We start from the raw sequence: 28,000 nt of genomic DNA, 5'->3' as shown, positions 1-28,000 counted from the left end.
CGTCGTGTCTCGTTCTATTCCGTCCATCTCGGAACTCGCCGTCGGCAGAGGAGACGACTCGCCGCCGCCGCCGCCGCCACCGCCAGGCGCCAGCCCTCTCCGCTGCCGCCCCGCCCGTCTCTAAACAAGGGGATCAGAATGGCTCTGCGGGCCGCAAGGAGGCTAGCGTCTTGCAGCCGCCAAGGACGCCTCCTCCTGCCCTCTCCGGCTCCGGCTCCGGCGCCATGCAACCGCACGGCGGCGCCGGCGGCGGCCTTCCTCCACTCCCACGCCACTAGCTTCGGTACGCATCCCTGTTATCCGTCACTCCCGCTTCTTTCGAAGTGGAGATCCTGAAATTCTCGTCTTCCGTCAGGGTACAAGCAGGTGCGCGAAGAGGAAAAGAGCAAATTGGTTGGGAACGTCTTCAGCAGCGTGGCCTCCAGCTACGACCTCATGAACGATCTCATGAGCGTCAGCCTGCATAAGCTGTGGAAGGACAGGTTGCTGCTGCTTACCCTTGCCGTTCCGTTCCGTTCCGTCCCGTCCCTTCTTTTGTTTTCCACAGTTCCACACTCCAACCAACTTCGTTTCTTTTCTTTCAGGCTTGTTTCCAAGTTGAATCCTTTTCCGGGGATGAAGCATCTCGACGTGGCTGGTGGAACAGGTAATACTCATTACCTGGTTGCTTTCAGCTGTGTGCCATAGAAATGACAAATGCAATCTTTACCACTAACATGAACAGTAGTGGTTCCATCTTATATCTCCAATTCAATATTAATGTATCTGTATAATCAGTATATTGGTAGTTAGTCCTTCTGAGGTTGTTGCGTGATCAATGCTATCACGTGCTTTTTCAGTTGCGATTGTGCGCCATGTTTATGGTTCTTGTTTTCTGGTATCTGCTGAAGGGTTCTATTTCCAGGAGTTCTTGTATAATTTTCAAATTCACTTTGTGCAGCATGAAATTTGAAGTAGAAAAAAAGCTCTGATGCCTGTTCATGTCATTCCTATGATTTCAGGAGATGTTGCTTTTCGTGTACTGGAAAGAATTAAGAGCGTGAGCCACAGAGCTGGTACTCTTACTGATACCGAAGAAGACACCCACATTTATGTCTGTGACATTAATCCAAATATGCTAAACGTTGGGAAGAAGCGTGCTGCAGAAAGAGGTCTCAAACATTAACTTTTTAATATGTTTTGCCACCTCCATCTCAGGTGTGAATTCTGTTGTTCAACAGTTTTTTTATTCAGGTTACAACGGAGAACATTGTCTTAGCTGGATACAAGGAGATGCAGAAGCTCTGAGTTTCGAGGATGGATCTATGGATGGCTATACTATTGCATTTGGGATCAGAAATGTGACACACATTGAGAAAGCCCTAGCAGAAGCTTACAGGTTGGCTAATTTAGAAATACCAAACCAAAAAACTAGTAGTGCTTATGCTTCTAGTATTTGCAAGCTATCACCACTGTTTTGAACTTTCATATTTGTGTCCATTTTTCATGTGCTGTATCCTTGGATTAAGTTTTTCATCAAGTGCAGTATGATGGAATAAGTTTTTCATCTTGTACTACGTTTGCTTAGTTGATGTTTGATGGTTCTAAAATCTCATTACTGTCATATGGATTGGCATGTTTTAGAGTCCAGTTGTTTAGTTCACGGTTCTAAAATCTCTTTACTGTCACATTGATTGGCATGTTTCAGAGTTCTAAAGCGAGGTGGTAGGTTCCTATGCTTGGAGTTGAGTCATGTGGATGTCCCTGTATTTAAAGAGATGTAAGTTTCCTCAATCATGTTTATTTGTCTTTGTAGGATTAACTTGTAGAAGAAATGATGCTCTGAATTTTTTATCATGCACGGTAGAAAAAAAAATAAACAGGCAAATACCAGGGCTACAATGTTTTCAACTACTCGCAGTTAATGTCCAAAAATCGCAATTGGTGCTAAACATGTTAAACAAATTGCCACCTTAGCACAGTTTGTTAAACACTGTCAACTGTCAAGGGTGTCCGAAACTCCGAATGTGGTCAGTTTTTTCTGTCTACTGTAAATAGATTGCACTGATTTGTTTATCCCTTAAAAAATCCTAATTTTGTCCTTGCTAGGGTTTTATCAAAACAGAGTAAGCTTTCCTTCTCTGTTTGTTGGCACTTGGCAGTGAAAAAACTAGTGCAAGCCTTATGTCGTACAGTTCTTTTTCCTGTCCTCTTTCAAATTTGCTGCCCTTCTTTTCAGCTATGATGTTTATTCTTTTTCTGTGGTTCCAACTATGGGAGAGCTGGTTGCTGGTGATCGACAGTCGTACCAATACTTGGTTGAGAGTATACGTCGGTTCCCAAATCAGGTAATGGTGTGAGATTTATTAGCACTTTTGTTACAGCATATATGAACACATGATTAGGTATCCAGGTTTGCGCAAGTTTTAACTGGTAGCTCGTAAAATAGACATCATATAGCTTTTGCTAGGATAATGTTAAGCTATAAAATAGGGATGAGTGTGACTATAAAAAAAATGACAAGCTGACCAGACTTGTACCTTCGCAGGAAAAATTTGCTCAGATGATCCAGGAAGCTGGATTCCAGAGGGTGGAATATGAAAACCTCGTGGGTGGTGTAGTTGCCATTCACTCTGGACTGAAACTGTAGAATAGCAAGCTAACCCAGGCAGCAAGACTTGGGGCGGTAGAGTTTTTTTTTTTTTTTTTGCCATGTTGTTGGCCTCCCAACAAGGATGGATGTGTTTTCACCTCCGAAAAATCGAAAGATGAAGCGTCGTCGTCTCACAGCAAGTTGATTTTGCAAAGGGTGGCTCTCTAAAATGTAATGAATGACAGCCAGATTGTGTACCACCTACTTTCTTTTTTAATCAACATAAACCCTGGAATACGCATTGCTAATTTATGGCAAGTACATTTCACATCCCACATGATGCACACAAGTGAAGCAAACATTCTGGTTCTTCCCACTTTGATGATATGACAATTGTACATTGCATTTCACTACATGAATTTGAGTGTGACCTGATTCAGGATTTACACCCCCACCCCCACCCCCACCCAACCCAACCCAGCGGCGCATCATGGCTACTGACTGTCAGTTTTTTACTCCTGTGTTGCTGCTTATGTGCTCTGTGCAGGGTTTGCAACTGTGAGGGGTACCAGCAGTCAGTAGATCACTGCTGTGAATAAGAGATAAGATCTGTGAATGCTGTTGCAGTACACCGGCCTAGTCATCGTTGGTGCCGATCGAGAAAACTGTCAGCAGATCAGACATCACAAGGTGCTTAGCTCAGTGGATTATTCAGAGGCGTGCTCTTGGTATCTGGTGACCATCAGAGCCGCAATCTACACTTCAGACTGCACTAGTGATCTCCGCTTGATGGCCGTGTAGTACTGTCGCGCAGAGTTTTTGCTTGAATGCAAGTGGGTACAGGAAATGAGGAAAGAATCTATGATGTTGCCAAAAATGTTGTACCAAAGAGTTGAACCTCCAAAGAGAAGAGTCACACATCCTAGATGCCAAAGGTAGATGACTCAAGAGGCTCCAGAAACTGGTGGCATTTCGGTGCGCACATCGATAGAGAAACCACAATCATGGGTCCCAGATCACGAATTCGTTGGCATCACGCGAATGGATCCCAGATCAGAGCCCAGTCCTGTGGATTTCAGTACAGGATGATTGTGTCCGTAGAAACAAGAAGAGAGCATGCTCGCACGTTATCATGGGTCAGTATACAACTCAAGTACACCAGTATTATTGATATGGTTTGGTTCAATAAACGTTGCTTAACAAATATTGTACAATTTGGTTTCTCTTGTAAGAGAAAAATAAAATAGATGGCTGATGAGAATTAGGTCGCCGCGTTCCCACAATAACACTGCAGTCTGTACACACGAGCTCAATTACAATTCACAAAACAAGGTAGACAAATTTTACCCTTTGGCCTTTCTCTTCACTGTTCTGAAGCACATACACGGTGATACAGAAAGACAACACATTACACATTTGATGATTTACATGTGCACAAGACCCGAACAAAAGTGCACGCCAAGATAAACGAATTTAACTTCGGCTGTTTTCAGGTTATATTTTTAAAATATTTCCACATTTGTCAGGTTAATTCAAATAACGCAGCAGTAGCAAAAAAAAAGTCCATGCATGAAATGCCCCCCAGTCCTTGCAGGATGGATATGAGCTTAAGAGCTTTCTTGCAATTGTTGTGATTTGGGGTTGCTGCATGTGGGATTAAAAATGAATCTCTCCAAATCTCGTGCCGTTGACTGCCCAATCCATGAACCAAATCCGCATGAACTTGAACACTGTCAACACCCACAATCACAACTTTTGAGTTTTTATCTTGTGTGATTGGATAATGACTGTACTCAATCAAGGGGCGACATGATCCATGGAGATCCGTTGCAGCATGGCCTCTTCCTTCAAAAGTCTTCATGTCATGATCTGATTATCTAATTGCCTCCTGGCATTGGCCCACAATGATCCTCCCGTCATTCAGGTTGGTTACTTACCACTCTACATATTCTAGGACAAAGGATTAGTGGACGGCTCCTTTTTGCCGAGGGGCTTAAAACATCAGAGGTGTCCAATAACAGGTTATGACAATAACCTAGAAACATCGCCATCTGCATGGAGGTGAACGATGGTTATTATTAGGATTTTGTTGAAGAGATGTATAAATGGAACTTGCTAATGAAGCTGAACATTGATAAAGCAACCTTGGACTTTTATTATTGTTTTAGTATAGGTTCGAGAGTAACTACTGAAGATTTTGATGTAACTGAAACTTGTCAAGATGCCATAGACACTAGTCACCACTCACCATTCAGTATACCGACCAAAAGATACGCAGGGTACAAAAGCAGCTGCATACCAATTATTGGTAGCCGTCTGTTTTGCTCCGATAGAACTCTGGCAACTGACCAATCTTTATCCACAGAATAGTAAACTTCACTGGAAAGAAACTTGAAAATCACTGAAATCAGTGGAGAGAAAAAAAAAGGAGAGAAACCAATGCAAATCATTTGATGTAGGGATGAGAAAGCCCTAAAGTGATATCGCTAAACTGGCCCAATTTCCCGAAAATAGAGATTTTCCTACCCATGGAGCAGCTAACCATGGCCTTACCAATGGCTGGAACAGCCGATATTGCCAAGCTGATATGCACTTACCATTGGCTGGAACAGCTACGAGATTCCACTAACTTAGCTAGGTGTCAAGCAAATATCATGGCCTTGTCTGGGAGCAGAAAATTGTCACCAAGCTGTCTTGACTCCTCTACCACTTGCGCATGTTGCCAAGCAGGCATGATGGCATTTGACCATAACAGAAGAATGCACAAACCTGTACTTGGCTCCACCACTTATGGAAATCTATAAAGATTTTTTAATACCTCAATCAAGAAGAACCTAAGAACTTTTTATAACTGAATTGACATCTATGCACTAGACAGCACCCCTACATGATGAAGTGGTGGCGGCACTGCGTTCTGTTCCTTTATTCTCTTCAGCAATGACTTGTCATACCATTCCAAATAAAAGAATAAACAGATAATAATTGTGAATCGGCTGGTATCACAGTTCGATGAAAGATTCTAGCAGGAATTGAACTCAAAGCTTCTTTTTTTCCTTAACAAAAAAGAGGCAGCTAAATGAGGGTTGCCTAAACGAATAAGCCAGCAAAGATGAACATTTGAGGGTTGAAAGGCTTCCATGCGGACAGTGCAACATTTTATCCCCTAGATAATTAAAAAGAAATATTAGAAAACAGGAGGATAAGAATAACAGCAATTTCAGTAAACATCAAATCAGTTATGGCAAATGGAATTGATAGTTTCACCAAAAACCAAATTCCAAAGAATCATATTCCTTACTTTCCCCATTTAGCTCCAGAAAGGCCAGACTTCATAACTTGCCATGAATAATTTCAACTAGATGCCTTTTTGTTTCACATAAGGTATTTTAATGTGATCACCAGAAATCAGATGCTACTAAAATTTTCCAGAATAGCTCATTTTTTCCTTTAAAAAGTGCAGAATGGATACAAATTTGATAAGGTGATTAAGCATCATATTCTGCAGACCTCAAAGGCTTCCACATCAACAGTGCAGCAAATTTTGTGTCTAAGCAGCTATGTAGAGATGCCATAAGATTAAGTTACTCGAAACATGCTCTCAACAAATCAGATGGCAGCGGTTTTATGGCACACAACAATTTGATAACATGGTTAAGGATCAAATTCTGCTAAGTAATACCAACTTGTAGGAGGCGAACTCTATTTCCAAATAATACCAGATAGTTTAGCTCTATAATCTTACTGCTTCCCTGAAGGTGTGTTATGTTCTATAAAGATAACATTTACATATTGATCTGTCACATATTTTCTTGAGGACTCCACAGCGAACTGAAGGACTTTGTTTCAATCTTGAAAGAATATCTACAAAGAAAATAAAATTTTTGCACATCTGTAGTCGTCATTATCCATATCAGATGGTTTTGAGGGAAATAATGCTTTATTCCAAGAACTTCAATGAAGATACACGTAGCAATGCTTGCATAGATTCTGTCTATAATTGATAGAGAAGATATAACACCCTTTGTTGGCTTTCTTGGAAAAAGTGGTACAAGCTTCCTGTTGCCTTTTCAGCTGCATCTACAGCATACCCAACTAAAGAAATACACATGCTTCACATCCTCTTTGATCCTACAGTTGGCAGCAGGCACCAAACCACTATAAATAGAGGCTTGTACTCTACGAGTGCCCAATAAGCAGTTCACAGCATATCTTTGAGTGCAATAGCTTGCTGCATTCAGTCAGATCATTTGTTGTGTAAAATACAAATACCTGTCCCTCCAACCATGTCTAGGTCTGTGGAGCCTCTCATAGTCGGTCGGGTGATTGGAGAAGTTCTGGACTCCTTTAACCCATGTGTAAAGATGATAGTGACCTACAACTCAAATAAGCTTGTCTTCAATGGCCATGAGATCTACCCATCAGCGGTTGTATCTAAACCAAGAGTGGAGGTTCAAGGGGGTGATCTGCGGTCTTTCTTTACATTGGTTAGCAGTCAAATACTTCATAGTTGAATCCAACCATTCTATATGTATCATCCTTCCTTGATAGCCAAAATTCTTTGAATTTCAGGTGATGACAGATCCAGATGTCCCAGGGCCAAGTGATCCATATCTAAGGGAGCACCTTCACTGGTAATATACAGCATTTCTTTACCTCAGGGATTGCAAGATAGCACACCTTGCATACATAAAAAACATGTTTCCCGAGCACTTAAAGCAAGAGTGGAGTGGCTAAATTTCATCCTTTACGTTTGCAGGATCGTGACTGATATACCTGGTACAACAGATGCCTCCTTTGGTAGGTTATTCAGCTGGTTCGTGCTTAGTTGATTCCACGTTCCAGTTGTTTTTTGAATTAATAACCATGAGTCTTTCAGGGCGAGAGGTCATAAGCTATGAGAGCCCAAGACCTAACATCGGTATCCATAGGTTCATTTTTGTACTCTTCAAGCAGAAGCGCAGGCAAACTGTAACTGTGCCATCCATCAGGGATCATTTCAACACCCGGCAGTTTGCAGAGGAAAATGACCTTGGTCTCCCTGTAGCTGCTGTCTACTTCAATGCACAGAGAGAAACTGCAGCCAGGAGACGCTGAAAATCTCAGCTCTCACTGTCCACCTGATGATAAACAAGGGCCTTCTGATCTTCTTCCTACGAGGACAATGATCTTATTCTACATTACCCTATAAATAAGCGAGATGCATTTTGCAGAGTGTATCAGTATTAGATTGTTTTCTTAGTGTCAAGATTGGGAATCATGAATGATTGATGCTTGTGGTCAAATTTTATATATAAGACAATTTTTCACTGAAAATCAGAAACCAGGGTTGGACATCCTCCACAGGCAAAATTTGGTACATGATCATATCATGAATGATATGATCTATTCTGATTTAGAATTCTAACTTATCTTAACAATCGACAAATGCAAAATGCAAACCTATCAAACAATTGGTTTTCATATCTCTCCATCCTCTGATGAATGTGCGAATTTCTAGGCTCAATATTAAACATGGTTGTTAACAATCTCACATATACCAAATTTGTTACATTTTGATATATAATAGTGAGAGAAAACCAAGCAGAGTTTCAATTGACTGGATGATTGGACCCTTTCCTTAGTAATCATTGAGTGGCAAAAGATGCAATGAAAGATGACAAAGGAAGCACTAAATAATTAGGTTGGAGTCTTATCATACGTGGCAACTTCGACACCAAGTATTAGTTGCAGATAAAAATTATGCTACAAATCATCACACATTTATATTTTACAATTCAAAAATCATTTTACATTTTTTTATGAAATGAAAACAATTATTTCGATGATGACATGTTCTGAAAATTGGCCATAGTTAGAAAATCCTTCCCCAATTTGGCCATATCCTACAGGTTTGTTTCTTTTTCTGTTGCTCTTTCCTTCACTGTGATTAGCGCGCGGAGATCACACTGCTTGCTTCCGAGCTATATAACTGTTCTTTTAACTATAATATCATTTTTGTCCTTACCGAACTTTAGGTTCACTAGAGATTCAACAATAGTAGGTAACTTTATTCTTTCTAGTCCCAAGGTTCCTATGACATGCAACCTAATTTCGCTCAGCCAAACGCGGAACACACAGCTCATCTGCAGCACCCCAGTTTTATCACAGCTATATAAAATCAAACACAACATTTTTTTGCGACGAAAATCAACTCAGCTCGAGTATAGTAAGCTAACTTTCACGAGAATGTTATCAAACAAAGTCGCATAAATATTATCAAGTGAAACTAGCACAGTTGTGGCCAAGGAAGACACCAAACACGCACAGAAGGCCATGTTAGTTTTCCCTAATTGAAACGTATAAGTGGAACTACTAAACCATACAGCACCTAAACAAAGCATCATCGAATGTTTCAACAAAATAAGAAAAATGGAGACTTTAACCCGATCGGGGGGGAGGCGAGAACCGAGCAAATCCTCACCGCTCGCCGCCGACCTCATCTCTGCGGGAGCAATCGCCGCCCACATCCCCCAGCAGCCGGGGCCTGGGGGGTTGGAGCCTTGGAGGCGCCATAGCCGCCGAGGCGGCTCCCCGTCGTCCCCGAAGCCTGCGCTCAGGGCTCCCATGGCTGGGCGCCGGAACACCGGCAGACTCCGCCAGCGGCTTTGGAAGACGAATTTCTGTGGGCCTTCACATGAATTGGGCCGCCCACTAGTGGGCCCCACGTAAGCCTTCTGCTACCAGGCCCATAAATGGGAATGGACCTGAATTATTTTGGGCCATTGTTGTAAAGAGTCTTTTGGGCTTGCTCGGCCCATTCTATCACAGCAAGCACGTCGTTTGATCGAACGAATAAGCCTGTCTGCTGCTCTATTTTCTTTTTCTTTTTGATGAGGATGGATAGTAGTAGGACCAGAGCTCTGCTAACAGTTGACTGGTGCAAAATTGTTGAGGCACATGGAGACTGGTCTACGGCCAGATGGCCAGTGCTATGGATGTACTTAGGGGTCACACCGAAGTCCTAATACTCTCTTCACAATTCAATTTTATCTTTATATATTTTTAGTTTAAAATTAAATAAAATAAAAGCTAAATTTACCTGATTTCGTCAGTTCCATAGCTGAATCATAGTCCTAATACTCTCTCCGCAATGATCTTTATATATTTTTAGTTTAAAATTAAATAATATAAAGGCCAAAGTCTGATTTCAACCGTTCAAGTTGATCTTTTTATATTTTTACCAAGTAGTTTAAAATTAAATAAAATAAAGGCCAAAGTCTGATTTTGACCGTTCGATAGCCCCCCGAGAGTGTAAGCTGTACTTTTCTCACATTAATTTTAAGAGCACAGGGAGGCGGCAATGCCTAACCAAAAGAGTAGTCCGAGTGTGGACAGCATCATTGCTGAGAATCAGCACACAATGCTACCACTCCAGGTTCATCATCAGTTCTAGCTAGCTAGTAATACAACCAACTTCCCTCACCTATACATGTACTACTACTAGTACCAAGTTAACTAACCAGGCCTAACCAATACGAGCAACTAGCAACCTAGCAGTACTAGTAATCACAAACAAAAGACAAGTGCGGCCTCCACGTCATCTGGATCCGTGGCCACTTCACTTCACTTGGGCTGCTGCTGCTGCTTGCCGGCCGCGGGCCGCCTTCAAGCTATTGCCGGCGGCAGGGTGGACGCCGCCGGAGCCGGAAGGGGCGTCCTGGCCCTGGCCCGCCGCCCCGCCGCCGCGGCGAGCTGCTTCTTGCGCTTGATCTCGGCGAGGAGGGCCTTCTTCTGGGACAACTCCGCCCTGAGGAGCTGTTCCTTGCGCTTGAGCTCGGCGAGGAGGGCGTCCTTCTGGGCCAGCAACGCCGCGGCGCGCTGTTCCCTGAGCTTGAGCTCGGCGAGCGGGCCCTCTTCTCTTGCTCCTCTTGCATCAGCTGCTCGTTCTTCTCCATCAGGAACAGTATCTCCTGGCACAGGCTCAACATCATCCGATCCATCTATCCTGCCTTGTTGCTGACCTGCATTTATGCACCCAGAACCACCGAAATAAGGTTCCGAAACACACACACACACACACTAGTCGATGCCATTCCATTAAAAATCTTGAGAAGCGGAAACATTCAATAAATTACACTGGGTTTGGGTTGTAATAGGAGAGCTCTCGACGCACCCCAAGCCTGACATAGCAAAGACATTGAAATGGACCTGATAACTGATAATCTCTCCTTCAATCAAGATGAAATGTTTTACCTCTCATGGGGAAAAAATGGAAAACATGATTTATCCCCCTCAGCTTGCAGCACTGGTGTTGACGTGTTGTGCTCCATCTGCACTTCTATGGACCAGAAGAGAGAACATAACACAAGAATGTACTGGTTATTCATTTAAATATGTGCCTATCCTTTCCTAAAAAAAATTCCACACAAAAATGGACCAACCACTGCTTCATGAAGCTTGCCTTCTTTGATACACACGCATAAACTCTGATCTCTTTATTGCAGCAGTGCTATTGGCGAGAGAACAATGCCAAATAATCACATCTGCTGAATTGGCCATGCATGTTTCACCCATTCAGAGTATTCACCTTTCCATCAGGTCATGAATTGTGAGCACGGGATGCGTGGGTCGAGGCCTCGCGATCCTCGCTGGAAGTGATGGCATTCATTTTTCTTCTTCGTTCGCGTTTCAAATGAAGAAGAAGACTAAACCTTAGTCTTTTAGTTTTTTTTCTTTGTTTTAAAGTTTTGTTTCTTGTATTTTTATCCCCTCATTTGAGGTTTGTAGTCTACGAACTCTTGTGTTCATTTTGAATGTATATATCCACTATGTGGATATTAATTGTAGACCGATTTTATCCTTTGCCTAAAAAAATGTGGGAGGAAGGGCTCACGGGGGAAGAGATACAGAGCCACCTTCGCCTGTGGCCATGCCGCGCCGGAATATTGCCGCGAAGGGTGATGAATTGGAATTTTTATTTTTTTAATATGATTTTTATGGTAATTTTGGATTAATACTCCTAATATGAAGAATTCTAGAACTAGATCTGTACCGTCTGCCCAGCAGGCGAAATTTAAATTTCGTCCACCCAGCCGATGAAATTTGCCGATTTTGTCTTCCAAACGGACAGAATACAAAAATTTCATCCTCTAGATGGACGAAAATATATTTCGTCCAACCATTAGACGAAATATATATTTGCCGAAATCTCTACATACGATTCTTGCACCAAACCAGAGCATTTGATTGAGCCACGTCACCTATTTTTTCCTCCAGCGTTGGATTGAAAACAGACGTCATCTGGCCCTTCAACGTGGCTTATCTGTATACCCGGTTCTAATGCCTTCGTGAACTCTCCGGGTTCCAGCTAGAAGAGGAAAGCATTTTTTACCCTCTTCCTTCATCCCTACTGCGCTCCCCATCCGCTCATAGTGCTACGCCTCCCCTTGCCGACGCCCGCCTCCACCTCTACTGCTCCGGCGCGGTTGACTGCCCCGCGGCTCCGGCGACCCTCGCAAGCGGGGTGCGGCCGCGGTGAACTCGAACGCTCGGGTCGCTGCCATACCGGCGTCCCAGCAGCCCCTGCGACCCTAGCCTCCCTCCCCAGCGTCCACGGCGACCCCGCCGCAAGCGGGATGCGTCCGCGGCCATTCCGCCCGCTTGAATCCCGGCCATCTCGGCGCGGGCGAGTGCTCCAGCGACCCCTGCAAGCTCGGCTGCGCGAACGTTTACTGCTCCGGCACCTCGCACGCTGCGCCTACAGAGCCACACAAAGAATGGAGGCAGACGAGCTCTAGCTCAGCTTCGCTCATATGCACTGCCCGTTACCCTCACCTTCTTCCTTCGATTGCGCTAACTTTGTCCCTTTTCTCATACGTGCAGACCTTTGCTTCGTGCTCCACCATGTCACTTTGATTCAACTTCCCTCTGCTAATATATCCTTACCTATATCAATTGAGGACACGCCAATCTGAACCGCTGCTTTTGCTTGTACTTTTGGATATAATTTGGCTAACTGATGCTCTTACCTTTCTTTTGATCGAAAAAAATGCTTTCGACACCCAGAATATTTGTAGGCACCATAGAATAACATTGATAATGATAACTATTTTTTGGGAACAAATATTAAGTTTTTTTTTAGGAAGGGACAAATATTAAGTACAGTGCCTCTGCTGAGCCTTACTATTTTAGTTTCTGCGACATCAAAGTTGTAAGCAACATGGTGTGATTTTACTGCTTCGGCTGAGACATACTATATTATATTACTTTCTATAACACCAAGGTTGTAAGCAAACATGCTGTCTTTACAATTTCTCACTAAGTACAGTAACCTCATACTTATTTAGTTAATCAATAATCTGAAAGCAAGCATAATTAATCATAATTCGATGACTGACACACCCATCTGCACTCTAAACAGACAAAACATGGCCATACGCGGCAAAGCCGCTTGCATTTCTAGTAAGGTTCCGAAACACACACACGAGAAAAGCAGGGACAGGTGTGGTCTTGGTGATCCAGTGGAGGCGGCGGCTTGCTCTTCTTCTGGATCGAGAGAGAAAACTAAGAAGAAATGGGGGAGGAGCGGGATGGGGGACCGAGTGGTGGAGGCCGCCGCCTGCCTGGCCCCTGCGGCTGGGTGAAGAGGGAATGAGGGATCGAATAGAGTTAGGGTTTGGGATGGGAGCTTGCTTATATATGCTGGGCCGATGGGGAGTTGTGCTATTGGGCTGAGTATTGCTTGATGGGCCAGAAGCGTTTCGGGGCTTTTGGGCTTACTCGGCCCATTCTATCACACCAGCTTCTGTTAACAGTTTTTTTTAACAACTCTTCTGTTAACAGTTGAGGATGGATAGGACCAAAGCCTCTGTTAACAGTTGACTGATGCAAAATCGTGTTGAGATTGTGAGCTGATGTACAAAATTAAATGATTTACGAGTTTGATAGTTGATTGATAAAAAGATATCAAGATCATTTTTACCTTCATCTTTATCGAAGTGCTAGAATACCACAGTTTGGTACCACGATTTCTGGTCATTTATTTTGTTTTCATGACTCAAATTTTGGATGAGGTATCCGCAATCGCTCAAATATTTCTAAACGTTTATTTTCCTCTCATGACCGAGAGGTTCGGTATTCGCAATTCTTCAAAGATTCCTAACATTTATGCCCTCTCCGTCCGTCACTCGAACTTTAATGCAGTAGTATCAACCTTTTTTATGGAAATAAAAAGTATTAACTTGCAGATTGCTGCATCCATAGAGTACATCATAGTTAGCCTCACATTCTAACATGCTATAAATACACTGCTGCAATACATGTAAGATACATAGAAGACGCTGGCAACCATAGAAGCAAAACTTGGCCATAGCAACACCCACAACATACTTGTACACAATGGCTACGAAAGCAACCCTTGGACTTCTGGCCTTTGCTCTAGTTTTTATCATGTTTGCAGCAGCACGTCAAGCTTGGGGCGAGCCAGATTGCTACGCCGAGAAGAGTTGGTTCTGCAGAAATGCAGGTTCACCATCAAAATTCCTGGAGACTATGTCCGCCCAAATCCTTCTTGTCGTGTCGCCGTGGACCATGCTGACATGGCTTGCATCTGCCACATCCTCACTATTGAAGAGGAGAAGACAGTAAGCGTGAGTAAGAAGATTCTTCGTCTTGCTCGCGACTGTGACCAGCCAGTGCCAGCCAGAAACCAATGTGGAAGTAAGTACTTAATACAATTTATCTTTCAATTCTTTACCGGCATGTACTCCTTCCATTTTAAATTGTAGGTTTGTTTGGTAAATTTAAATAAATAGATTCTGTTATACACTTAGAGGTATAATTAAAATTATGGTTTCCTAGCACTTCAATAATGATACGACATAATTAAATAATTATGAATACATAGAAAAAGTTATGTATCTAGATTTGTCAAAATGACCTACAATTAAAAGTTTAGGATTGCATGCTTTCATCTATTTTGTATTAATATGACATATGATGTGTATTTTGTTTCTCAGGTTTTACGGTTCCAACACTGTTGGGAAGAACTAATATCGGCGTAGCTGCCTTGAATATCTTATCCTTAATCATGGCTAGTTGATGAATAATAGTGAAATCAATGTTTTAAGACATTTTATTGCATTTATTTGTAATGCATATCTCCATGGGAATTAGTCTCAAAAGAGGTGGAAGGGACCTATCATTTGCATATCAATACAATAATTGATGCGTGGCTAAGCTATGAATATATTTAATCACGAATCTATGGTTCACCTCAAATCCTAATATGCAAGCTTTCTTTTAGAATCTTATTATACTTGAAACAAAAAAGAGTTTAATAAATTCGAGTGATTTTTGTTAAGAAGATTCGAACCTTTTATATTGCTCGAAGAGTCGAAGTTATACTTCCTTTCGTCTTTCCCCTTTATTTTTGTGAACGAACGTACTTTCCTTTCATCTATGAAAATCCATTACACGGAGTTTTTTATTTTGACAATTGTCCCACTTTTATTCATATATCATGTTGATCGGTACAAACTCCATTAGAAGGAGATAACAACAAACATGACGACCTACTAAATTACTCTTAGCCAAACTATGAGCTTCTCCATTTTACTTTCTGCTCTCATGGACGACTTCTGCTTCCCTGAAACTTGCCACTCCTGCTTTTTTATTTTCTCGAATAAGCAGGTTCTTAGAGCAAGAAACAGACGTGGCCACCCCTGCTTTTATCTCACTGATTGCGCAAACATGGTAAGGAGTATACACAAAGTTATTTATTCTCACCACGCTACGACCAGGCCACAAATGAGTACAGAGATGGATATTAGGCCGAAAATGAAGGCTTTGGGCTTAAGCCACTGGGCCCACGGCCCATAGAAACTCTTGCTCAGTCAGTATCTCTGAAAATAGTTCCCCGTGGTCTCGAATCCTCTGCCGGTGAAGCACAACCTCGCCGAACTCCCCGCCGACCGTCCAAGAAACCTCCTGCCGCCGCCGGCGGTGAAGATGAGCCTCCGCGAGCTGTGGTAGCCGGAGTAGGGGTACGACGACGACAGCACGCTGCTGGCCGCGACCGGCACCGCGTTGCTCACCGAGCGCACCGGCAGCAGGCAGTTGGCCAGCAGGGCGTGCCCACCAGCGTCGTCGTCGTCGTCGCCTGCAGCGGCGGCAGAGCGGCGGCCGCGGTCACCGCAGCCGTCGCCGCGGCCGTCGAGGAGGGCGATGTCGAGCTCGAACAGCTCGTCCTCGTCGACGTCGACGACCGCCGCCGGCCGGCCGGCGTCGTGGTCGGTCGCCGTGATGCCCTTCGCCTCCAATCGCAGCGCCATGTTGTGATTACCGCGCTCTCTCCTGCTCGTGACATGGTCTCAGTGCGCTGGGGGTATATATGATGATGAAGCTCTGCTTGCACGTGCCTGATCAGGGTGGGTGAGATTGTTCTGCGATCTTGGTAAAGATGGTTGGGAAAATGTGTAGCCGAGGATGATACTGACAAAACTGTGACTCGGTAGAGTAGGCTGCCTAATTCCCATACTTTTCCTAGTACTTTCTTATGTTAATCAAAGCCCCAGATTTGAGCCAGCTTATTATTAACTAGTATACTACTAGCAGTGTAATCCCAGAGTTCTTCGTTCGACGATAAAAAAAAAAGTCAATTCATGAGGCAGATAGACGTGTACAATCCAAATGGCACTGGCATGGACGCTTCTGTTTGGACTTGGTTCTATCATCATACTCCTTGGAGAACTGTGATAACAAAGCGTTCAAACAAACAATTCAAGCGTATGTAGAGCAGTTTCATCACTGCTGACAAACAGCACAAAATGCTGCTACCACTGCAGGTTCATCATCAGTTCTATCTAGCTAGCTAGAACCAACTTCCCTCATCACCTACATGCACTACTACTACTACTAGTACCAGTACAAGTTAACTAACCATGCCTACACAATACGAGTAACTAGCAACCTAGCAGTACTAGTAATCACAAACAAAAGACACAAGTGCGGCCTCCACGTCATCTGGATGGTCATCACTTCACTTGGGCTGCTGCTTGCCGGCCGCCTTCGAGCTATTGCCGGCGGCAGGGTGGCCGCCGCCGGAACCGGCGGCAGGGGCGTCCTGGGACGTCGCCGCCGGCGCCCCGGCGGCGAGCTGCTGCTTGCGCTTGAGCTCGGCGAGGAGGGCCTTGTTCTCCTGGTCCAGCTGCTGCACCTTCCGCCGCAGCCGCTCGTTCGCGTGCATCATGCGCAGGTTCTCCAGGCACAGGTTCGAGTTCACCCGATCCATCTATCCCGCCGCCTTCTTGCCGATCTGCACTGCACACATGCATCCGAAACCACAAAAATAAGGTTCAGAAAACACATGTGTCACATGATTGAAGTATTATTAGTACGAGCGTATGAACAGTGCCAAAATTGCAGAGAGAAAGAAGAGGGTTATGAATGCATTTGTATGTCGGAACGTGCAAGATCCAAATTTAAACGAAACCTCAACTTGAAATAAACAAGAAACGGAGGAGGATTTCAAGAGAGCGCTCTGCAGAGTTTCAAGCACCTCTCTCTGAAGCCTGAAGCGCGCGGTTAGCCTTCAAATGCAGATGATGTGTAGGGGGGTATGTTCCGCTGTGCTGCGCTCAAGTATGCGTGGCGTGGGTGGCTATTTATAGCTGGCCCTCGAGCTCCTCCTCAATGGAGAACCAGAGACTATGTTCATGGTCAATGCTGTGCCTGTGCGTCATCTATCATCCTCCTGCAGCTGCAGCTGCAGACTAGAGTCCGGGTGAGTGTGGTGGCTAGGCTAGCTGTCAACAAATTGAGAACTCTAATAGATGGAGATGAATTGATGACGCAGTCCAGGGAAGAAGGTCCAAAGATACGCCATCATCATGTTCTTCCTCCTCGGTCTTGTCAGTCTCTTGTTCTTTCCTTCGCGGCTTTGCCGCTTCTTCTCTCTCTCCCCGAGCGAGTAGACAAGGTAAGCCCGGTGTCAAAAGGTCAATGGGCATTTAACCTCTGCACTCGATTACATCTAGGGTGTGTTTAGATCTCAAAAAACTCTAAATTTTACATTACATCTCCATCACATCGAAATATTAAATATAGCAAATGACTCATGCATGGAGTACTAAATGTAGATAAATAAAAAAATTAATTGTATAGTTTTGATGTACGTTGCGAGACGAATTTTTTGAGCTTAGTTAGGTCATGGTAGGACAATATTTACCAAAAAAAACAAAAAATGCTACAGTGTGCTACAGTATCCGATGCGACTTTTTCTTCCACCTTTTCCAGAGATCTAAACGGGGCTATTCGGCTGATCTAATTTTGGCTTATCTCGGCTTATTTTCTCTCACATAATAATATTCATTGGATCAGCCGAACAGCCCCCACAGCCCTAGCAAAGTACTGCAAAGTGCAGAGTGCGTAGAGTACTCAGGCTGTCAACTCAAATGTTCTTGCTGATCCTGCAACGGATCTCTCCCTGTCCCGAGGCATCAGCGAATGATGGCCATCCCATATACCCATCTCAGCTTCAGTCAACTGCCCCGTTATTACTGCTGAGCGAGGGAACCCATATCTATCCACCTCCTTCAATCCTTCATGATGGTGTCACATCACTTCACTGCCAAGAATTGTGAAAAATATACTCCCTCTTATTAAAAAAGAAAGTTGTTTTAAGCAAATATTTTAAACTTTAACTATAAATAAAATTTTTTGAGTTAACTTTGAAAATATAAAGCGATATAAATAGATTTATCTTGAAATGTAGTTTTATAAAAAATATATTTTGACTATATGTTATAAGTTTTTTAAAGTAAAAATTTAGTGATCAAAGTAATTTTTTTGGAACGTGTTGATGTTCCAGATGACTTTCAATAAGTCTAAATTCACCGTGTTCTTATCTCTCGTTTAGATTAGAGTAACAGAGAACACCGCTAGGTAAAACCTTGACTCTTCTCTTATTCTGTTCTGCTGGAAACTAACAGCAGTGTTTTTTTCTCACATCAAATCAACACTAGTCACCAGCCACCAGCCAGTCAGCCACAACCAGCCGAACAGAGCCCAAAGAGCGTGTCTACGTTACACTCAGATGTTTTGTTGCCCAAAACACTCAAATTATAAAAATGAAGATTAGTTAACTCAAATTATAAATCTTGTGTTTGGATCTAGTAAATTTTTGGACGAATTTCACTGTAGCAATTTCAATGGAAGATTAGAAGACTAAACATGATTTAATTATAAAACTAATTACATGGATGGACATTAAATCGTGAGACGAATCATTAATATATCATTAGAGGTTGTTTACTGTAGTATGACATTGTCTAATAATGGTCCAATTAGGCTTAAAAAATTCATCTCGCAATTACACCTAGGGTTATGGAATAGATTTTGTCAGTTATCCACATTTAATACTCATAATTAGTGCTGAAAAAATTTTGGGATCTAAACAAGGTCTATTGCTGGATCCACTCTTTCTTTGATCTGATAGTCCATTTCAGGCTGTGTTTAGTTCCCTTGGAAAGGCTGTGTTTAGTTCCCTTGGAAAGCACTGTAGCGACAGGAAAAAAACAATATACCACACTGTAGCACTTTTCGTTTGTTTGTGGTAGATATTGTCCTACCATGACCTAACTAGCCTCAAAAGATTCGTCTCGCAACGTACATCAAAACTATGCAATTAGTTTTTTTATTTATCTACATTTAGTACTCCATGCATGGATCATTTGCTACATTTAATGTTTCGATGTGATAGAGATGTGATGAAAAGTTTGGTTTTTGTGGGAGTTTTTGGGATCTAAACGGGGCCTCAGTAAGATTTGAATTGTTTATCTGACTTGACTTGTTGACCCCAGAAATTTAGCAGAGCAGAGCAACCATGATGATAGGATGAACTGCAGTTGCTGTCAGCCAGCCAGCCAGCCCATTCTTTCTAGTGTATTTTTTTTCTTCCTCCGAAAGGTTGCTGCTTGCACAAATGCACAAGGTAAAAAGGATGATATATTTGATATTCCCACTGCTCTTTTTTATACTATAGAGAAGGATAGAATGAAAAGTCACGGAATTGGAGCGAATACTAGCCGGGAATGTCAGCTCAGCACTTCCTCAGAGTTAACTATTGTTGTGAAGAAAATTAGATTAGTGATAAAGTGTTATAATTAGTTAATTAGTAATTTATGAAGGGACCACTCCGAAGAAACCAGCCATCCCGAGAAGACCACCCAAAAGGGCCATACCGAATGGACATGTTCCTTCGGGCTTCGTTGGTCTTGTATATAAACTGTAATATCTATCAATCAATCCATCAATCTCTTTCTCTCTTTCACTTTTATTCTTAACACGTTATCAGTCACGTGACTGCTCTCGATCGGCCATCTCGCCCATAACGAAAAAGAACTCGCCGAGTTCATGCAAGAAGAAAGCAACAGGAAACTCGATGAGAACACGCACACCGGAGGGCTGTCGACCTCACGAATTCGACGAGAACTCATGCAACGCAAAGAAAAAAGATAGAACAGAGGCCACGAGGCCTAAACTTCAACAAGTAAGAGTACACTACAATCTTACATTTCTTTGCACAGGAGAACGGATTCCTCGTTCTCCCTCTTGCCGACTGCACTGGTCGTTGTTGATGTCGTCACTTCCAGAGGAAAGGAAGCCATTCCTTTATCCTCCATGGCCGGCGTCTCACAGGACACCGTCACCACCATGGCCGCCATTTCCATGGTGGCCGAGGCCCGCACTTAATCGACGCCCTTGGCGGCACACCACCAGTGGACCGGCGAAGGCACCAACGACGCCTGAACCTCCTCCTCCACCGGCCATGGCGCCAGCGGCGCCCGCTGTTTCATCAACAAGGGCACCCTCGGCGCCCACAACTCCACGCACGGCAACGCCCGCGATACCGCCATCGGCGGCGGCGCCCGCATCCGCGGTGCCAGCACCTCCACCACCAACGGTGGCGCCGCCCTCGGCCGGATTTCCTCCACGACCACATTCTCGCCATCGGCGGCCGCGAGTCAAACACAGCACCCCCTCACCCACCCATGGCACGCCGCCCTGGCATGGCGGGCGACTGGCATCACCCGGCGCACATGGGGGCCGGACGGCCCAAGAAAGTGGGGCAGAGAGGTAGTACCTCGTGGCGGCGCACAGGAAGGACGGCGGCCGGCCAACGGCGGCGCACGGAGGCCGGAATGGCGCGGCAGCGCCGCGCATCGTCGACGGCACCGGCAAGGCGCGCCAGCGACGGCACACACTGGCGGCGACGGCGCATCCACCAGGAGGCGGCGCTCAAGGGGCGGGCGACGGGTCAGGGCAACCCTAACCGCCCCCTCACCCTTAGACACGGGCCAACAGGCCAAACTGCCTGGGCCAAAGGGGCCGAATCGGCCCACAGGCCTAGCCGAGCCGAGCGCGTTTTTTTATTTTTATATTTTTCAAAATCGTTTTTTACAGAAATATATTTTCGGTTTCACAATTTACAGGTTTATACCCCGGGGCCTACCGTCCGTCTGCGGGGCGGTCGCCCCCTGCCGCCCTCCTGCCGGGCGGTAGGGGCCTATATGTAATTAAATTTGTGTTTTATCGCATGGAGCCCCCTACCGCCCGGCAGGGGGCGGCAAGCTCCCCCAATATAAAAGCCGAGGTCCCCCCACACCTGCATTTGCAGCAAACAACGTCCATAGAGGGAAAAGGAGAGACGTGGGGTGAGGGAGGGAGTTGCAACAGCGAAGCCCTGCCGGATTCCGCACTTGTGATCCGCAGATAAGTTACGTATGAATCCATTAATATTGTAAAACAATTTAATTTAATTAATGCTATAGTATTAAAATTTCAGTTCAGTATTAAAATTTAAGTTTATTACAGACTTATTAAAATAGAATTAAGTTTTGGATAGTGAAATATAATATTAAACTTGTTTCTAAATATTGCAGCATAAGGCAATGACTGCCTCCGATTTTGGAGGATTTTCATGGATGTTTGTCCCCCTTTACATGAATTTTCATGGCTTCGCTGTTGCAACTCCCTCCCTCACTCCACGTCTCTCCTTTTTCCGTCTATGGATGTTGTTTGCTGCAAATGCAGGTGGGGGGACCTCGGCTTTTATATTGGGGGGAGTCTGCGGCCCCCCTGCCGGGCAGTAGGGGCCTCCATGTGATAAAACACAAATTTTAATTACATATAAGCCCCTACCGCCCGGCAGGGGGGCGGTAGGGGGCCGCCCGCCCCGCAGACGGGCGGTAGGCCCCCTGCCGCCCCCCTGCCGGGCGGTAGGGGTATAAACATGTAAATTGTGAAACTGAAAATATATTTCTATAAAAAATGATTTTAAAAAATATAAAAAAAAAACGCGAGCCGAGCCGCCTACAGGCGGCCCAAGCCGACCCGCCCCCCTCAATTCCTCTACAAAATCACTATGAGGCCCCTAGAACTTTATCTATTTATGTTTTTAGCATATTTTTGTTCTATATATTTTATTTGAGGCCTTAGATTGTTCTGTTTTAGTCCTTAGACTATTCCGAATTTGCATAATTATTGTAAATATCTATCTAAACCATCAGGTTCAGATTCTAAGTACCATCCTAATATAGATTTTACAATTACCGCAGTAATTAAACATATGTGATCCGCAGATTTCACATTGATTATGCAAATTATTTGAACAATCTTTTCATGTGCTATTTATTTTATTTAAATTACTATCAATTTAGCACATAATTTACATTCTACATCATGTAGCAATATGTAAAATTCAAATTAAGGTATATAAATCAATTTTGGAAAAAAACACAAGGTAATGGAGACCTAAGCATCGGCTGCAATAAGTTCTTTAAGAATTTATTTGCCCTGAGATCATGCTTTTAGGCAGCAAGTTACTTGCCCATTATTAAAGGTCTACATCTTATGATGACTACCTATAATGTGTATATCCAAAATATTCTATACAATTAAATTTGTATATATTAACACTATCAAGTCATTTATTCCTGCAGGAATATCATAAAAATAGTTACACTATTCAAATCACTATACCTTAAACTATGATTCAAGAATCATCTTGTTTCACTATTTTGCTTAAATTTACACACATAAATTTTAATTTACCACAGAAAATTAATAATATACATGACATTTCATGTAAAAAAATGGCTCATCTAGTCAAGAAGGATTTCACTAAACTACATCTGATAGTCACAACTATCTGTCCTGGACTATACTTATCAAAATATTGCTAACAACAAAAGTTTTATTGACGGCATCAATGAACCTATACACTAGCCTATGTTTCAGCAACAACCAAATAACCACGTTATTTTTTGAGAAATCATATGTACTCATATCTCAAGATATTAAAAAAACAAAAATCCACACAAACTTTGGGTTGCACTCAAATAATGTTATAAAACATAGGGCAATTATTTTTTTAGAAGCATGGTGCAAGTGGTCCCCACTTCACCTTATGAACTAAAATTTTTTGCAGAATTCAATTCTGCAGTACCCAAAATTTGTTGCAAGCTTCAAATTTGTGATCAAAATATAGATGATGTCTTTTTCAAATAGGTAATTGCAACAGCAATACCTTCGGCATAGCAATGCCAAATATTCTGATCTCATATATGACCTACTATAGGTAGAAAAATATGATGCGCTCTTAACAAAGAACCATCAACTACGCCCCGCAGGGCTCAGCACTACTATCAGAAAATAAATTCAATGATCAGAATACAAAAAATGAAATTTAGTGGCATGAAATTCATAGGAAACACCAAGGAATATCACAAATATAAGGGTCCTAACAAAGGCAAAAGCATTTTTAGAAAAATACTCAATATGACAACTTTCAAGTTTGTCAAACATTGTGATTGTCACAATCACATCACTAAAAATGCAACACCGCTAGATATTTGGTTGACTTATTCTTGAAATCCATTGGTAAAACAAGTTCAAGGGAAGACCTACTAACAATAGTTACTCCAAAATGTTCCTACGGAACACAATGAAAATGTTCTACAGAACAAAATAATGAGGAGATCCCACTATGTGGAACAACCTATTGAGCACTGACGATATGGTCGTGGAATTTCAATTCAACGACATATTTGGAGAAAACTTAATCTCCATAATTTCCAGCAACTTGATTACCTAGCCATATTCATATTGTGTCGTAAATATTTGTTGTCAAGGATTATCCCATAGAAACAATCCAAATGAAGAAGGAATCTATTTAGTTGAACTGGTCCCACTAATACTATACTTAGGGAAATTAAATACTTCCAAACTCTCACAAGAGTAAAGAAAATTTCACACAAATCGCATGATGCGATATTATCATTGGTTTTGGTCGAACCATATTAATTCTCCCTATTGAGTTATAGAGATATCTGTCAGAATGGTTTCCATATGAAACCATATAATGGCAACAATAATGAATATCAATTCATCATAAATCAGCAGATATATCAAGCAAAATGCTTGAAAGAATTCCTTCTATATCCACGAGATTGTATTACATACATCAAACTCGTAAAATGTTGCGTACAAGATAATTTTTAGAATCTTGATATCATCAAGATAAGGCATCATCGCCTTAGTCATCCTAAAATTTGGATGACGTTAAAATTATTAGCAATTCAATTGGTCACCACATAAATAATTCAAAATTTTCCAAATCTTCAGATTTTGTATGCACTGCATGTGCCATGAGAAAATTAATCTTAAGAACCTCTTTTCTTAAGATCAAGGTTGAACCGCTACAATTCCTTGGACGCATTCAAGCAGTGGTCAATTCATCCATTAGCCGGACCATATTGGTACTTCATAGTACTTATTGATGCATCAACTAGACGGTCCCATTTGTTTCTGTTATCCACATTAAAATCATGCCTCTGCATGATTCATTGCTCAAATCATCAGGATCGATAATGCCGCTAAACTCTCCTCAAAAGCCTTCAATTATTATTGTATGGCTCTAGGCATTAATGTGGAACATTTTTATATCATATATACATACATAAAATGGATTAGCCAAATCTCTTATCAAGAGATTAATTGACAGACCATTATCATAGAATTACAAATCACCAACATCATGTTGGCATCATGATGTCTTACAAAAGGTAAATTTAATTCAAATTTGTCTTACTGCAATCATAACGGCACCCCCCGTAGCAGTAATTACGTGGAATCTGGCCTCAGCTAAATATTTCCCATCTGTGTGTCGGTTATGTTTCACACATACCGATATCACCACCACAGCATAAATCCATGAACATTGAGGATCCATACAAGATATTTATCCGTCATTCATAAAATGTCTTGGATCACTCATAAGGGATTAATTCATTTATTCACTAGCCCGTATGCTGACTACATTTTGAGGACAATTCTAGGCATTAGGGGAAGATTAATACCACATATAGAGAATGCCAGAAATTATAAATTATAGAAGAGTGTTATCACATTTGATCCTCATATCCACGTATATACAAATAATATCTGAATCAATAGTTCGGAACATATATTGCAAATAACCTGCCAAATGCCTTTACTCATCAAAAGTGTCATCAAATAATATTCCTACAAGTAAAGTGCCAGAAAGAAGTGAAATGTCACTCAACTCCCATAAGAGGGGGAGAAGCATGGTCACAACCTAGAAATACAGCTTATTACAAGCATCCGCGGAAATAAAGGGAGACATCCTCCAAGACAGTAAATGCAAATCAACATTATGAATGTTGTAAGACATTTTATGGATTTATTCGAATTCAAAGCCTATGAATATTTTGCATTCAAAAGCCCAGTATATGTGCATGTAATTTAGGCACTGGGTCGTGGAACGCCCTAATTCTATGGTCGTGGGAAATGACATAGAATTTTAAAAGGGTTAATTTCTCACAACATATATATTGATTCTGATCGATTAATCATATTAAGACTACAAATTTGTCGACATATACTCCTATTGAAAATTGCTATACACCTTTAACTGATTTAGACCAAAAAGTCCTAGGCAGAGTGTTAACAAACACTCAAATTGGGTCAAATCAAAAGGTGGTAATTAAGGAGAAGTGCTCTCATTTTTATATAAGAAAGTATTATTTACTTTTCATAATGCTTTTCTTCAAGAAAGCAAGGTGGTGAGATAACGAGAGCTTGTAGAATATGGTTTCGCACAGAGACCAACAAACATACCATCAAGGTATACGTGAGAGTTATGTTCCCATATTCAATTATTGGCAGATCAATTGAATTTGATACATTTGGATTTATATATACCTAGAGGATTTTGTGTTCAAATCCAAAATGAAAAATCGCAACATATAATTACATACAAATCACTCTATGACTTGAGATAGTCAGATTGATTGTGGTACAACTGACTACATGAGTATCTCCTATAAAAAGATTACTCTAATCACTATGAATGCATATGTGTGTTCATAAATAAATTCCAAATGGAATTTGCATCATCTCAACACACAAACAACAAGCGTTCATTTATGACGGAATTCGAGATGAAAGTTGGCAAGACCAACAGATGTTTAAGTTTTCAACTTAAGCACATATATCAGTTTGTCAATATTCAATTAATATTGAACAATCGTATCTATCAAACACTTGTGTTCATTCAATCCCTAAAAATGGATCAATACCCATTTAGACCCTGGGATAGAAACTGAGTGCCAAAATCGCTATTGTATCATACAAATTGCAACAGGCCTGATATTGCTTTTGTAGATACTTTGCTAGCTCAAATTAGCGCAACTCCAACAATGCCATACAGGTCGGAGTCAAATCAGATATCCGCAGATATCTAGATGGCACAAAAATTTTTGATTATGTTATTATCAAATCAGAACACAATAAAAGTGGAATATCAATACTGGCTAACTAATCCCTATTTTGCCAGATTATAAACTGATATCAAAGTACTAAAGTTTCATATGAATCGTCAGAATAGATTCTAATAAAAAACTTTGGTCTATCATTCTGAAGCATCACATCAATATAAGGCTTCTCTGAATAATTAAATTATGATTCTATGGAATCATTGAACATTATCTATAATGGTAATAGAGCTTATAAATTTACTTGCTAGACATAGCATAGATCCAACAAAATGCCATTGGATCTGAATTAAGAATATCTTCAGATATTTTCAAAGGCACAATTGATCTTGGATTTAACCAAGACAAGACCATAGTTGGTTACACTATATGTCTGACCCCCACAATGCCAGACCTTAAACATGTTTTATAATTTTACACGATGAAACTACTACATCTTGGAAATTATCAAAACTGACTCTTGTAGCTATACCCACTAATCATTCTGAAATAATTACATTATATGAAGCTTCACAGAATGATCAACTACATACAATAGTCATGTGGTATTGGTTCAATCATGAAATCAACAATTATCTATGAAGATAATTTGCTTGCATTTGTGCAAAAGAATGCAAGCTATATAAAGGGCAATATCACTAAATACATTGCTCCTAAACTATTTTATGGGGATATAGAAATCTTGCAAACCAAATCATGAGATTTGCAAGACTCAGAGGGAGATTCTCTCTTAATCATAACTTATACAACCAACCATAATCATCAGATTTTATAATTGTACTCTTTTCCTAATGAGTTTTCATATCAAGGTTTTTCTCATATATAGGTTTTTAATGAGGCAATATTTTATGTCATATCTCCAATTTTCCCCACCGAGGTTTTTAAAAGGAATATTCGAGACATATTACATATATCATATCTTCTATTTTCTCAACAGAGTTTTTAAGAAGATATTCAAGATATAATTTCTTCTCATATTTTCCCATCGGGTTTTGGGGGAGAATAAGTTCACACATGATCAACAGATCATAATCATTCAAACTTACTTATAAGTTTTCCTTTCGAGCTTTTCCTCATATAAGTTTGCAATCAACGATATTCCATATCATTTTCTCCTTATATGTTCCTACTAGGTTTTAAAGGAGTTTTAATGGAATACCAACATATATGTCATATCAAAGTTCTCCTATTTTCCCAAAAGGGTTTAAGGAGTTTTTTCCCATGACATATACATACATACATCTCCTGATTTTTCTCATAGGGTTTTCAAGGAGATTTTCCGATTGATTACAAGACCACAAGAAGATCAAATTGATTAGAAGACCACAAGAAGAACAAATTGATCAAGGAGGAGTGTTGTGAAGAAAATTAGATTAGTGATCAATTGTTGTAATTAGTTAATTAGTAATTCATGAAGGGACCACTCCAAAGGGGCCATCCCGAAAGGACCACCCCGAAGGGGCCATCCCAAAATGGCATGTCCCTTCGGGCTCCCTTGGTCTTGTATATAAACTGTAATCTCTATCAATTAATACAACAGATCAATCATTCCCTCAATCTCTTTCTCTCTTTCACTTTTATTCTTAACAACTAT

General features: G+C 41.7%; 4 protein-coding genes and 1 long non-coding RNA gene across 5 annotated transcripts; 2 read left to right on the top strand and 3 right to left on the bottom strand.

Moving 5' to 3' along the window:
• The first annotated feature begins 8 nt into the window (after positions 1-8).
• LOC120643587 (2-methoxy-6-polyprenyl-1,4-benzoquinol methylase, mitochondrial-like) lies at positions 9-2,905 on the top strand. Its single transcript, XM_039919985.1, has 8 exons — positions 9-283; positions 356-482; positions 585-646; positions 1,002-1,151; positions 1,234-1,378; positions 1,688-1,759; positions 2,219-2,327; positions 2,528-2,905. Exons 1-8 carry the CDS (start codon positions 139-141, stop codon positions 2,627-2,629), a joined length of 912 nt encoding a protein of 303 aa, XP_039775919.1. The 5' UTR covers positions 9-138; the 3' UTR covers positions 2,630-2,905.
• A 1,000-nt stretch (positions 2,906-3,905) lies between these two features.
• On the bottom strand, positions 3,906-9,200 carry LOC120643585. The gene is made up of 3 exons (XR_005663057.1): positions 9,033-9,200; positions 4,821-5,735; positions 3,906-4,623 (listed from the first exon to the last, which is right to left on the bottom strand). It is a non-coding gene; the product is annotated as an uncharacterized LOC120643585 (long non-coding RNA).
• LOC120643584 (CEN-like protein 2) lies at positions 6,512-7,885 on the top strand. The gene is made up of 4 exons (XM_039919980.1): positions 6,512-7,056; positions 7,142-7,203; positions 7,329-7,369; positions 7,449-7,885. The coding sequence occupies exons 1-4, from the start codon at positions 6,856-6,858 to the stop codon at positions 7,664-7,666; spliced, it is 522 nt and encodes a 173-aa protein (XP_039775914.1). The 5' UTR covers positions 6,512-6,855; the 3' UTR covers positions 7,667-7,885.
• A 5,993-nt stretch (positions 9,201-15,193) lies between the features above and the next one.
• LOC120643582 lies at positions 15,194-15,920 on the bottom strand. The gene has a single exon (XM_039919978.1). The coding sequence runs from the start codon at positions 15,880-15,882 to the stop codon at positions 15,445-15,447; it is 438 nt and encodes a 145-aa protein (XP_039775912.1). The 5' UTR covers positions 15,883-15,920; the 3' UTR covers positions 15,194-15,444.
• A 372-nt stretch (positions 15,921-16,292) lies between these two features.
• On the bottom strand, positions 16,293-17,504 carry LOC120643583 (protein LITTLE ZIPPER 3-like). The gene has a single exon (XM_039919979.1). The coding sequence runs from the start codon at positions 16,839-16,841 to the stop codon at positions 16,590-16,592; it is 252 nt and encodes an 83-aa protein (XP_039775913.1). The 5' UTR covers positions 16,842-17,504; the 3' UTR covers positions 16,293-16,589.
• Between the last annotated feature and the right edge of the window lie 10,496 nt (positions 17,505-28,000).

Source organism: Panicum virgatum, chromosome 8K (assembly GCF_016808335.1).
Source record: "Panicum virgatum strain AP13 chromosome 8K, P.virgatum_v5, whole genome shotgun sequence".
NCBI classification, from domain to species: Eukaryota; Viridiplantae; Streptophyta; class Magnoliopsida; order Poales; family Poaceae; genus Panicum; species Panicum virgatum.
The sequence above is the reverse complement of the archived record's forward strand: the minus strand, read 5'-3'. Positions and strand labels throughout refer to the sequence as shown.